At 42.4% G+C, this 14,148-nt stretch overlaps 1 protein-coding gene across 1 annotated transcript in view; it reads left to right on the top strand.

The window, feature by feature from the left end:
• zswim5 (zinc finger, SWIM-type containing 5) overlaps positions 1-14,148 on the top strand; it is a 69,812-nt gene that overhangs the window by 49,360 nt on the left and 6,304 nt on the right. The window contains exons 3-15 of the mRNA XM_031730734.2: positions 372-540; positions 1,901-2,049; positions 5,155-5,305; positions 6,106-6,282; positions 6,447-6,623; positions 7,215-7,361; positions 7,451-7,588; positions 10,746-10,897; positions 11,662-11,764; positions 12,046-12,181; positions 12,863-13,020; positions 13,132-13,295; positions 13,925-14,006. Of these exons, the coding sequence (XP_031586594.1) occupies positions 372-540; positions 1,901-2,049; positions 5,155-5,305; positions 6,106-6,282; positions 6,447-6,623; positions 7,215-7,361; positions 7,451-7,588; positions 10,746-10,897; positions 11,662-11,764; positions 12,046-12,181; positions 12,863-13,020; positions 13,132-13,295; positions 13,925-14,006 (1,903 nt within the window). The remainder of the gene's footprint in view (positions 1-371; positions 541-1,900; positions 2,050-5,154; positions 5,306-6,105; positions 6,283-6,446; positions 6,624-7,214; positions 7,362-7,450; positions 7,589-10,745; positions 10,898-11,661; positions 11,765-12,045; positions 12,182-12,862; positions 13,021-13,131; positions 13,296-13,924; positions 14,007-14,148) is intronic.

Below are 14,148 nucleotides of genomic sequence, written 5' to 3'. Positions count from 1 at the left end.
CTTTCCTAGTAAGTTTATGGCTTCAATCACTGAATTTGATTATATATTGAATTAAACATTTAGTCTAACAAAGTGTCATAGTCGGACCTGCTCCTCTTTCGTCACATGTGGTTTTAAAACACTCATCTCGAGGCTTCAGAACACTTCATCCATCTTTTTTAATATGTTCTACGGACCAAATTAAATTCAGTTTATTAAAAACTGCTCTGAACATTCATAGTACGACTGGATAACTGTATTTTAAGGTGCATAAATCATGTCTCATGAGCTCAAAGACCAAATTATTTTTCCACCTGGGACTTTGCGTTTAGAAAACTTTACAGTAATAAGATGCAGTTGACACATTGGACACCCACTTGTGTTTGTTGCAGGTGAAGCTACGGCTGCCTATCTCAGAGACTTTGTTCCAGATGAACAGAGATCAGCTACAGAAGCTGGTGCAGTATCTGATCACAGCCCACCACACCGAGGTGCTGCCCACTGCTCAGAAACTGGCCGATGAGATTCTCTCTTCCAACTCTGAGATCAACCAGGTCCATGGTGAGAGCACAAACCACATTCCACGCCAGGTTTTCATTGCCGTAAATTCCTGACAGTCATTCGGAAAGTTACAGCTCTTTCCTTAATTCTTAAAAAGTTCTTGCTCTGTGGAGGTGCTGCCCATCCCTCTGCAGCGATATCTTCACAGCAACAGGCCACACTTAAAAGCCTCGCAACTTGAAACATGCTGCATGCCAGCCTACAGGCTGTCATACGTCAGAGCCCCTGATTACTCCGGCGAAGCAGCAAGGCAGGCTTCAAATGGCTCGTTTGATTTCTCTGTTCCCACTCTCCAGTCGCTACCTCCTCCCACTGGCAGGGGTAGGTTGAAGGAAGCCCAGAAAAAGGGACTCGAATGATGAAATGGATGCAGGAGAAAGGGAGAGATGTGTGAAGAGGAAAGGGACATTGAGAGGAGGAGACAGAAGAGATGGCACTCTGGGAAATGGAAGAGAGGAGAAGGAAAGATGAAAGGGCCGGAGAAAGTAGAGGGAGATTAAAAACGAGGAGAGCCAGAACAGCTCCACGTCGGGGAAACGACAAACTCTACACATCCTTTTGCCAAACAAACCTCTTTATCTCCTTCTCTATTTCATCCTGCCCGCTAAATGTTGACACACTCCAGCTCCCTCGTCCAGGAAGCCCCGCGCTGTGCTTCCTGTGTTTGACAAGGGGGATCATGGGGGTTGAAGTTCAGTTGATCCCAGGCGTGAGTCTGGCTTTGATGGAGGAATGTTGCCGTTCGCTGCGGTTTTCTTCCAGCCAGTTGGAAATGCATCTCTGGGCTTTCCTCAGCTCACTTCCTGCTAGATCAAAGCCCCCCCCCCCGAATTTGGTGCATATCTCCATTTCCCTGTGGTATCAGTCAGACACACACAGAAGAAAAGTAAAGTTTGGTTAATCATGCACTCGGGAAAAGCTAACACAAGCAGCATTTCTTAGGTGTCGTGTAGGTGCGGTGCAAGTTAAACGTTAAACAAAGAGGCTTGAGAGCAGAGAGGATCGGTGCCACGATTCAGAGAATTCAACTTTATTTCAGGATAAAAATTTCCAACTATCCTTCAGCACTGAGGGATTTGAGATGTAGTGTGTTTGTACTGAGCTTAGAAAATGGTGTTGTTGCAGCTGAAGCTGTCTTTAAGTAAACTCCCTTTCCCATGGCCACTGTCTGTTTATCTTTTTCATCCCGGGGTGTGGATTGAGGACAGGAAGGAATGACGTTTTCATATGAATTCAGGGCTTTTGTTAGAATCCATGTGCTCTCTTTTTGTATTGTTGCTGTGTGCATGCATTGCAGACACTGTAGGATTCACTGGCCCAGTCATTTATTTGTGTGTGTTGTGTGTCTGTGCGCTCTCAGGTGCCCCGGACCCAACTGCAGGCGCCAGCATTGATGATGATAACTGCTGGCATCTGGATGAAGATCAAGTCAGGGAGCAAGTCAAGCAGTTTCTGTCGCAGGGAGGTTACTACGGCTCTGGGAAACAGCTCAACTCCATGTTCGCTAAGGTTCGTGTCACTGCTCCCTTCCTCTGCATGGTTTGAACATTTATTTGTTTCCTCTGTTTTCGCAAATCTAAGCAGGAAAATAACTACGTGAATAATAGGTTTCTCTGCAAACATAGTGGAAATCTGCCCACTGCTACCATAACAGCTGGCTAGAAGATGGTGAACATAGCAGAGAATTTGACAGCAATTTATCCACACCTCCATAAATGTGGGCAATCGCTAAAAATAAAAAGTGTGCTGCAGTTAATTCAGTTTTGAAATGTGTCACCAGAGAAAACCCCAACAACCCCTATGAGAATGCATTTAGCGACAGTGGGAAGGAAAAACTCCATTTAGGGAGGGGCAGCCATCTGCCATGACCAGTCAGGGGGTGGGGGGATAGAGCCAGGAGAAAGGACACACTGTGGAAGAGACCAGAGATATAAGTATGGGCTCAAAATGTGGTCATAAATATTTTGTACTTGTAAATCAGGATTTGTATGTGTAAAAAGAATTTGTGCGTGGACTTAGCCAAAACCCCCCTGCAAGTTACAAGTACGAATTTTGACCCCATTTTTCTTCCTGTCATCTGATTGGTCAATGTCATGTCAATCACAAATGTAACAATCCAATCAGAGAACAGATGGGTTTGGCTGTCGGAGGGGCACTTTTTTGAACTGCAGGTCCTTGAAGGGTAATACAGTTTGAAGCTGGAGGATCTCTATATAAATATCCGATAGCAGCTAGGTCCCCTTACTTTCAGCAGCTGTTGAAAGGATAAAGTTGTGGTATATCAGTGGTTAGAAATACCATTATTACTTTAGGATTAGTTTAACACAAAGTCAGGGTTGACCCGGGACCATTGCTGTGAGTCACAGTGCGCAGCATAAAGGTCCTTTCACATCGGACGCAGGATGTGCTGCTAATGCTAACTGCTAACTAAAAGCAAAGGATCCAGAATTTCTTGCATTGGCTGCTGAGCTCTGTGGGTTTTTGCAGCAGCTCTACCTGTACTAGATGCACCTGCTCCTTGTCGTTTCTATCTCTGACTTTATGTCCTCTACAAGAGTTTCTGGTTTTTTTGCTAGTTCTTCAAATGTTCAATAAAAAGATGTATGCTAATTCATGACGAAGAAAGCTTTGTAATGAAGACTGTCATTTCCAAAACACTGCCCCCCCCCCGCGGTCCGCAGCGCTGTATTAAACATGTAGACCTGTGACACAAACTCGGACGACCACAGACTGTTTTCCTTCGTGGTGATGAAGGAAAACGCTGGGTTGGCATGTAAAAGGGCATTTATTCCCTTCAAAGACCTGCAGTTCAAAAAAAGTGCCCCTTCGACAGCCAAACCCATCTGTTCTCTGATTGGATTGTTACATTTGTGATTGACATGACATTGACCAATCAGATGAAAGGAAGAAAAATAGGGTCAAAATTCATACTTGTGACTTGCAGGGGGGGTTTTGGCTAAGTCCACACACAAATCTTTTTTACACATACAAATCTTTTTTACGCACGCACAAATTCTTTTTACACATACAAAACTGATTTACAAGTACAAAATATTTATGACCACATTTTGAGCCCATATATAAGAACAAATGATTAAATGTGTGTGTAAACACAGAGTGAAGAAGAAACACTCTGGGGAAGCCTCCAGCAGCCTGGGCCTATTGCAGCATAACTAAGGAAGGGTTCAAGGTCACCTGGTCCAGGCATCACTAAGTTTGATCAAAAAGGAAAGTTTTAAGCCTGAACTTAAAATTTAAGACCGTGTCTGTCTCCTGAATCCAAACTGAGAGCTGGTTTCACTGAAGGTGAAGGCTCTGCCTCCAATATTACTTTTAAATATCCTAGGAACCATAAGTAAGCCTGCACTCTAAGAATAAAGTTGGTTGTGGATTTAACAGGGAACCAATGAAGATAAGCCAGTATGGGAGAAAAATGTTCTCTCTTTCTAGTCCCTGTCAGCAATCTCACTTGGGATCATGTGAAGGCTTGTCAGGGAGCTTGTAAAACAACCTAATGATAGTAATGAATTACAATCCAGCATAAAAGTAATAAAGACATGAACTAATTTTCATCATCATTCTGAAATCTGATATCTGGCATTTAGTTTCTAGTGGTTTGTAAGTATGTAAAAATGTTCTATTCAAGTAAATATATGTGCCTGCAACACCTGAGAATAACCTTTTAATTAATATCTGCTTGACAGTATCTTTGTTTTTCTCAATTAGGCCTGAACAGCTTTCCAATTGTGGTTAAATATGAGTCTGTGCAGATGTTTTCTATGCTTTCTCTTTCCTGACTGAAACAAGCCCACCTAACACATTCTGATAAGGCCAAGTTCTCAATTTCAGGGCCAAACTGTTTCTTTTATTTGGTTTTAATTGGTATTCAGAATGTTTTGTATAATACATGCAGCATGAATCGCCAAAAGCCATGCTCTCTTTTGTATTAGTTCGAATTTCAAATTAGGTGTCCTGACTCCATTTCTGGGTTTGAGACTCTTGCTGATGGGTTTTAAAGGGAGGGGAGGAGGGGGGGGGATATGATGCCATCTGAAATGGTAAATGGACTGATTCTTGTATAGTGCTTTTCTACTCTAATGAGCACTCGAAGCACTTTATGCAACTTGCCTCATTCACACATACACACCTATTCACACAAGCACTTTTTTCTGTGCTTCTAATATGTAAGTGCTTTCTATCTGACATTCACACACATTCACACTCCGATGGATGCATCAGAGAGCAACTTGGGGTTAGTATCTTGCCCAAGGATATTTGGCATGCAGACTGGAGCAGACGGGGATCGAACCACCAACCTTCTGATTAGTAGGTGACCTGCTCTACCGCCTCCACAGCCACCCCGACACAATGTAAATGTTTAATGTTCTAAACTGAAAGTAGTAAGTGGTTTTCATACCCAACTTCCAGTAAGAATGCAAATGTGCACAAAAACTTTCTCTATTGCCAAGTATGTTAACTTGAGATGTGTTCTGTCTTTTTCTTTGCCTCCACCTTCTGCTTCAGCCTGTGTGATTATTCTAAGGTGCAGGAGGTACATGCTGCTCAGTCAGACTGTTGTGTTACTCACATTTACCAAGCCTGTGCTCTTTCCAGGTGCGAGAGATGCTGCGAATGCGGGACTCCAATGGTGCCCGAATGCTAACGCTCATAACGGAACAATTCATGGCAGACCCCCGACTGTCACTATGGAGACAACAAGGCACGGGCATGACGGACAAGTGCAGGCAGCTCTGGGATGAGCTGGGTAAGAACAGTTAAACACACACACACACACACACACACAGAGTGCGATGTCTGACAGTTTTAGTTTGGAAAAATCAGAAGGGATCGACTGTGTAGTTGGTGCAGTCACAGCCCTAAAGAAGTCTTCCTTTTGTTGTTCTGACAAATTTCTAGTCACTGTGTCAGGTAAACATCCATCTACTCAGTAAGCTATTAGGTTATCCAGTCAGCTGCTCCTCCTCATGCCCGGGCCTCTCTCTCCACCTGCACTGAGTGAATGATAAAGGCTGCCAATCAATATGGCTGCTCAGCTTCTCCACAATCAATCGCAGTATTTAGGAGGTCAATAAGAACACTTCCCGGGTGAGCTGGGGAGATCATGACACAGACGCAGACAAGAATAACAGCCAGACAGTCGCAGTGTGCTGCCTGATTTTTCTCTGATATGTGAAAGCCTGCTAGTTAAAACGCTCAGATACACTTAATTTTTTTTTTCTTTTTCTTATTTTTTTTGAGAATTGTTGCAGAAGAAGAACTGCTGTTTTTTTTAAAAAGCTGGTAAAGTTTTTCAGGACCGCAACCACCCAGATAGTTTTGAATCATTAATGCAGTGTTCATTTTCTTGCTTAGCTTAGTAATTTACACTAGGTCTTAGTGCAGATCACCTTAAGCCTACTTTCTTCTGATTGGCTGCACCTGGTAAACAAAATATTTGAGTATTAGGTCAGTATAGTTTCAAAGACATGACCATATTAGGGATCCCCCCCCCTTAAAAGCTTCTGTCATTAAGTGTCTGACGTCTGATCCCCTTACTGTTCACAGGTGCATTGTGGGTGTGTGTGGTGCTAAATCCTCACTGTAAAAGCGAGGAGAAGAGTGGCTGGTTGAAGCAGCTGAAGAAGTGGGGGGACATGGACATCTGCCCACTGGAGGACGGCAACTATGGCAGTGAACTTCCCAACATTACCAACGCTCTGCCGCAGAGCAACCTCGCCCAGGGTCAGCACCAAAACCACAAATGTGCACGCATTAAATTCTGAGCTTACTGCAGTTGCAAGCAAGAACTGATCTGGATTAGCAGAAAGATTCTACAACTTGAACAATATAGACTGCACGTGTCTCATTTCTACCAGTAATCATGATGTTTGTGTGTGTCGCATCAGACTCTCTGTCCAGGCCACGGAGGACTGTGTTCAGTCGGGCTGTCGAGGCCTGCGACCTCCACTGGCAGGACAGCCACCTGCAGAGGATCATTAGTAGCGACTACTACATGTCTCCGTCCTACCAAAGAGAAGGGGAGAGCCTGCTGTTCAGCCCGCAGGGCTTGCCACTCTGGCTAGGTAGGGTTTCATTACTCAGGTCCAGGAAAAGCAACCGTATTTACCTTTTGCATCATTTACAGTCTGTGATGTGTAAAAGTGCACATTCATGATTTAGTCAAATAATATAGGCTACAAACATGCACTGAGGAGCAGACAGTTTCTCCATTACAAGGGCATAGAAAAAGCATCATTTTTAGGACGAATGACAGTGTTTGTGTGTCAGCTTGTACACACACAATCTCAGATTCAGCTAAAAGCCAACACACACACACACACACACACACACACACACACACACACACACACACACACACACACACACACACACACACACACAGTAATTCTGCTGATATTGAGGCCAGTATCTGCAGTAAGCAGCTTCCAGCTAAGATCTGTCAGATTCTGCAACTTAAGCCAGCTATCAGACACACAGGCTTTCTGCTGAGACTGCACTGTGAGTTTGAGTCTGCGCATGCCATTACCAACTGCATCATACATCCTGTAGTGTGTGTGTGCGTGTGTGATTAAAGTGCAATGTGTGTATAGGAAGGAGTTTGTGTGCTTGTGAAGGTGTCCTGACCTCATCTTATTTCTGTGTTCACCACACAGACCACGTCCCAACGGCATGTGCTCGCGTCGACGCCTTGCGCTCACACGGTTATTCCAGAGAAGCCCTGCGATTGGCCGTCGCCATCATCAACACCCTCCGCCTACAACAGCAGAGGCAGATGGACATCTACAAACACCAAAAGAAAGGTAACGGCGTTGTTGGCTCTCTGGAGAAGGTGCAGCGTCTCAACTGGTGATTCTAATGTCGGTCTCTCCCCCTCCTGTACCTTTCTCAGAACTTCTCCAGAGGGGTGTTACCTCCACCACTAACCTGGAAGGCTGGGTGGGCCATCCGTTAGACCCAATTGGCTGCCTGTTTATCACGCTCACAGAAACGTGCCGTGTTGATGACGACAACACCATGGACACTGGAGGTACGAAAACAAAGGCACCGTTCTTACCCTTTTTATTGTATTCAAGAGGTCATCACAGCTGGGTGTCTAGTTTGATGGCAGTTTGCAGTCCGTTGATCACAAAGATCTGCAAAGATATACAAGTATATCTTTGACTATATGAGGAACATGTCAAATGAAGCTTTTACTGGATTGTGTGCTTTACTTATTGGATTTAAATAGGACGATATTTCTAAATAAGTGAGAGCAAAAAATGGCTAATAATTATGATAAAATGGCTAACAAACAAGTAATGGCTAAATATTTTTCACTATAAGGACATCTAAAAATCATTTCATACAGAGAAAGGTGCTGAGTCATTATTGATGAAGTATACTAGACTGTGGTGTACAGAGTTTAACTGCTGAGGCAGCATGATTGCATAGAATATCTTTACAGTCAAGGGCTATAAAAGTGGACTCCTTTATGGTTAGAAGACAAACACTGCTAATACTGAATGAAAAGCCAAGTGTGATATTTTTTTTTTTTTTTTCCTAATTTTCTGAACCATCCCAACTTAAATATCTTTTCTGTAAGCCAAATTCCTAGGTATTTGTAGGGCTCAGAAAGAGTTATGTGGGTGCCGTTTACAGTTTTAATTGCAAGGTAGTTGAAGAGTCAGAGGCAGAAGTAGATCATCTAATCATTATCTATGGATCTAAAATGAGTCTGTAATTAAAGAGTGATGACTTGAAACTGAAGATTGCAGACTGAAGGTTAAAGCCTTGGGCATATAAAATGCATCACTAAAACTAAAAAAGAATGAAGGCATACACTGAAACATAGCTTAGAAGTAATAATATAAACTACAGTGGACTTAGGATAGAACCCTGAGGCATCCCATTTTTGAGTGTAAGATAGCTTCAGCAACAGCTGCATGTTCTCCTTAAAACCATTTATAGTTTGCGGTGTAAAATATGATGGGCAATCATATCAAATTCTTCAGAGATTACGCTGAACACAACTGTTTCATTTCCAGTTTACAGACGGCAGTTGTGTACTGTACCTGTAATATTTGTAGTAAGTCAATACAGGCACATAGTTTTAAATTAATTAATGATTTCTTAATTTTCAGATTCAGTCTCTTTGCGTCTGCTGTTTAGTCTGCATCACTGTTGAGCCAAGCTTCTATCCAGTACATCTACACAGCAAACCAACGTCTTAACATGCACCTTAGCAAAATACATACATACCCATGAGTCAGAGCCCAGGTTTCTTACACAACTATACAAAGAGCCCATTTATGAAACGCAAGGTATAATTTCAGGCCCACATCACCAGCTGATGCAGTATATAATCCTAACCAGAGGTGATCGGGTTCACCAGCAGTGACTCATCACACAACAGACGCCATGGTCTTATATGAGGACTAGGCACTATTGTGCTGCAGGCAGCCATAAACTACGAGAGCATGAATGGATTGGGCTGGAACACCCTGCTCATTTAGTCCAGACCACACTCCTGTGCGTTCATGCATTTGTGTGTGTGGGGTATGTATAGAATGTATCACCATTTGCATTTTCTCACTGCCCAGGGATTTCTTTTTTTTTCCCTTTTTGCACCAGTGGCTATTGCAACTGAACAGAATAGGGGTTGGGTTTTCTCATTGTTACCAGGCTACAGGGAACTATTGTCAGTTCAGACAATGCTGACCACTGGCACACTCATCTGTGTGTGTGTGTGTGTGTGTGTGTGTGTGTGTGTGTGTGTGTGTGAGTGTGAGAGATGGAACAACAGAAAGAATGATTGTCTTGTGTTGTTTGGGGAATTTGAGGAGAGTGGTATGATAATTTTGCGTGCTTGGGAGTATAGCCTGGTCACCATGTTTTCATTCCCCATGTGAGACAGCTGGGAACATCTGTTGTAAAGTGGGTGGATCTAGACTATGTCTAACCCAATCGAAATACGATTCCTTCTCTGGCCGTTTCACATCAACCAATCAATCTAGAGGGAGAGGAAACAACAGCAAGTTGGCTAAGGGGTTAAGTCTGTAAGCCCAGTTTCCACTTTTCTCTAGATTACTACACATATATACACACATCCCTAGAATAAACAGGATTTGGGGTCGGGGGGGGGATCTCTTGCTCAGACGGGATTTAAGCAGAACGATGGGAGGGGGAGCAAGAGAGAACAAATGGGCACCAATCAACAGCTGAGGCTCTTGTGGCATCTGTTCTTAGTTATAATTGTCAAGCATTAGTGTAGAGCAAGCAGCCATCTTAGATATGTGAACAACCTACTGTGTAAGCCACACTGATATAAATGCTATGTAGCTTTTCTTTAATACATATATATACAAAAAAAATCTGTGTATTTTTGTAAATTTGTAAATTTTTGATGTTTTTTTTTTTTTTTTTTTTTGCTATTGTTGTATTTTCCTCTTTAAATGCTAGTCCTACAACAGATTTTAACAAATTTTAATATGATATGGCAGTGCCATTATATATGCACCATGTAGCCATTCCTATAACCCATTAACTGTATGGTTTAGTAATGTGCTAAGCTTGCAGGCTCTGACTATCTTTAACAGTAATCTTTTATATACTACTAGGCAGATAAAAGTGGTTTTGGTTCATATTGTGATACTTTTCTATTTTCTACACATTTGAAATTAAACTTTAAATTCATCCCAGAACAAGCTTTTATGCTATGTTTTATGAAAATCCTGCTGCTGGAGTTGTTGTATTGATAAAACCAGAGCAATATTATGTACTTTACTTTTGCTTATGCTAATACGCTAATGGGGTCTAGTGGAGTTTCTCTGAATTAGCCAAATTAAATAGCTTGTAGACTTCTAAAGTGAGTTTGTTGAGCCAGTTTGGGATGTTTTTGTGCTGTGAAGGTAGTGTACCACAGCAAAAACCTCATCTTCTCTTTGAAGTGATAAAACTAAATTTAAGAAGAAACGATATTTAAAGCTTTTTTCCCATTTAGATTATAAACAAGGTGATTGGAAGCTGCTAGGGCAGCATGTCAGTATTGGATAAGGTGGACTTCTGAAACTTTGCTGTTATGAAAGGAATCTTTGCTGAGTTGGTGTCTTTGTTTTTCTGTCTCCTTGGATTTCTTATCATTCTGAAACCAGTATAGATGATGTAAAGTTAATGACTTACATTTTTGGGGGAATCTTTCCTTTTAGACTGTGACCCCAGACCTCCAGTTTACCATCATGTGCCAGTGTGGGGCAGTCCAGATGCAGGGGAGTCCTACTTGACTCTGGCCTTAGAGGTGGCTCTGATGGGTATGGGTCAGCAGAGGATCATGCCCGAGGGACTGTACGCCCAGGATAAGGTAACAATTTAATATCACCTTAAAATCATAGAGAATATAGTAGAGTGAGGATCCTTGAATTGCTAGTGAAAACTGAAATACAACTATGGCACACTTTTATTATATAAAGAGGTTTGTGTAAATTTGTAGATGTCACCATCGCCATCAGTAAATCACTGTAATTTATGATTTTGTTTAAAGTAAATGTCATGGAAAGAGAGGGAGAAGGTTGAAGCATTTGTTTCCTGAAAAACAAGCAGAAAGTCACAGTACTTAAGTTCACTGTGATTTAAAATAAATCCATGGAACATTTCTTTGTGTAAATGCTAATCTGCTTTAGAGGGCTTAACACTACTGCCACAGACCTTTCCTAATGTCACTGGAATTAGCTGCAGCCTCAATGTTTCAACCAAGAATTGCATTTAAAACCAGTCACATGCACACACAGACCTTTTTACTAGATTTTTTTTTTTCCATCTGTTGTTACAGCACAGATTTTTTCTGTGCTGTAACAACAGATGTGAACAGATGCAAGTTTGTAAGAACGTACTGGTCATTTAATGTCCTGGGGTCAAAATCCTTTCTTAAAAAGGTATTAAAACTTTTTTCTTGTTTTCTGTCGTGTCATTTTTCATGCTGGCGGGTTGATACACATTTTTTTTTCTTGAAATTCTTGAAAGTAGTTGAATTCCACTGAAAACACTTAATAGCTAAATGGCTACTTCAGAACTGAAAAGGGACTTATAGTTAGAGTGAATGCTATTTGTGTCTTCAACGTGTTCTAGGTGTGTCGTAATGAGGAGCAGATTGTTGCAAAGCTTCAGGAACTGGAGCTGGACGATCTATTGGTTCAGACCCTCCGGAAGCAGGCCATACAGCTACTAGAAGGTACGGTGTCTGCAGTAAATTTGATAAAATTCATTTATTTATTTTTTCCAATATCAATAACATTGATCAGATATTGAAACCTGCACGGTTTTGAGTCCAGAACGTGAAAGGTTTTTGTTGTGACGTTTGTAAAGTGTAGCTTGAAAAGCTTCACTTTGACTTCAATATTTATTCAGTGCGAATCACATTCAGGCAGTGGAGCCCATACCTAGCACAGTGGTTCTTTTGGCACGTTCTTGAGACAGAAGGTAAAGAATATTTTGTTTTTCTCTTTGCTCCAGCTGGCCCATTCAGCGGTCTGGGTGAGGTCATCCACAGGGAAAGCGTTCCAATGCACACCTTTGCCAAGTACCTGTTCTCTGCCCTGCTGCCGCATGACGCAGACCTGGCTTATAAAGTGGCTCTCCGCGCCATGAGGTCAGACTCCCCATTTACTGCAGCTTCAAACAGTTATTGATGAAAAGTATTTTATGTTGCGTGTGTAAATGATGGTCATTTTGCCTTTACGCAAACAGGCCCACAGTAAAACCAATAAGGGCCTCTATTTCATGACATGGCTTTTTTAATCTGAATAGTATTCCAAATTAATTCAGAAGATATGACCTAACAGTTACTTTGTGACAGCCAAAGATTTAGTGCCACATATAAAATAGCCAACTGGCTATTTAAGTGTAGCCTGCTCGCAGTTGCTATGCATCTGCAATATGCTTTGCAACCCACCTCAACACCTTCGTTTATGCTTTATCTGACCTACTCGGTGTCGTATCTGTTGTCACTGACACCAGCTCTGTTCTGTGTAGCTATAACTTCTTTAGAGGTATTGGTGAACATTTGGGTTGAAAGTTGCAGTTTTTTATAGGGCTGTTGTATTGGCTGAGTGCACAGAAGTAATTGTTTTTGTGATGCTTTGGTAATCTGTTGTGTTAAATTGCCGTATGTCCCAGCATAAAGTTTGACATAAAAGTCATACGGTTGCACATACTGCAGCTATAACTAAATGCATACTCAGATCCATATTTTAGTGTTACTCTTGGAATAAATAAAACATCAGGACAAAGTGCCATCTGTCTAAAACAGATCTTTTCCTACATGTGCCAGGTTGCCGGTTCTGGAGTCATCGGCGGGCTCCGGGGATGTCGGCCACCCTCATCACGGTATCTCCATAGTTCCGAGCAGATACCCACGCTGGTTCACACTGGGCCACCTGGAGTCACAGCAGTGTGAGCTGGCTTCAACCATGCTCACTGCTGCTAAAGGTAACGCCAGCTTATTGGATGTCCGCTCGGATGTTACTCAAACAGGCAAAGCTGGTTATTGAGGCATTTCTCCATCAAGATCTTAGTTTGCGTTGTGTTTTTTGCTTGCAGGCGACATGTTGAGATTGCGGACGGTGCTGGAGGCCATCCAGAAAAACATCCACTCCTCTTCCTTAATCTTCAAACTGGCCCAAGACGCCTTTAAAATAGCGACACCCGCAGAGAGCCCACCCGATATAACCCTGCTCAACGTGGCGCTGGAGCTAGGACTGCAGGTACTGTATGTGTGTGTGTGCATGCTTTGGAGAGAGTGCAGTCGAAGTATGAGGGCAAGTCAGTAATTTTCACAGATCATTTCACCACAGCAAAGAAAATCAAATCAGAGCACCGATCGCCAGTCAAAACATGCAACGGTTTCCTTCACCTTGTAATTTTTTCCAGCCCTCTGCTGCCCCACTACAAATTAACAGCAAAAACATCACACAGAGTCTTACCGTTGTTGATGAGAAGAAACCACATAATTAAACCTTTTGGGTCCCACAGTAAACACAGAAAAGTCCTCAGATCATCAGGCTGCAGTGATGCTGTGGCTTCCCCCGTCTCTTTCTGCTGGTATTTAGAGTATCGGCTGAATTCCTGTCAGCAAAACTGCTAATAAAGTGCTCAAAATGGAAGGGTCGCAAATCATCATCTGTGCAATTATGAGCATATTCTGGTTACATCTGTCATCAGAGGAGCCATGTGGTGCCATGCTAACAGCTAAATTATGAAAATCACACACTACGCAAAAATGCTATGATTTCCAAATGCACATATTCATGCAAACTGCCAAGAGGGTATAGAAATGTGTAACGGTTCAATGGCGCTAACAGGGCGCATCATGTTCTCCATGCGTGTTTTGCAGGTGATGAGGATGACTCTGTCCACTCTGAACTGGAGGAGGAGAGAGATGGTTCGCTGGCTGGTAACCTGCGCCACTGAAGTCGGTATGTGCATCCATTTTTAAAGCGGATTCATGCTCTAATTACAGCCTCCGTGCTGCGTTGTGATCTTCAGTAAGTTCAGCTTTACGGCTTCTTTTGAGCTGAAGTGTCTTGTTAGTCTAAACGAGGAGGGATGAACGATGTT

Source organism: Oreochromis aureus, linkage group 18, assembly GCF_013358895.1.
Source record: "Oreochromis aureus strain Israel breed Guangdong linkage group 18, ZZ_aureus, whole genome shotgun sequence".
NCBI lineage: Eukaryota > Metazoa > Chordata > Actinopteri > Cichliformes > Cichlidae > Oreochromis > Oreochromis aureus.
Note: the sequence above shows the minus strand (reverse complement) of the source record. Positions and strands in the feature narration are given on the sequence as shown.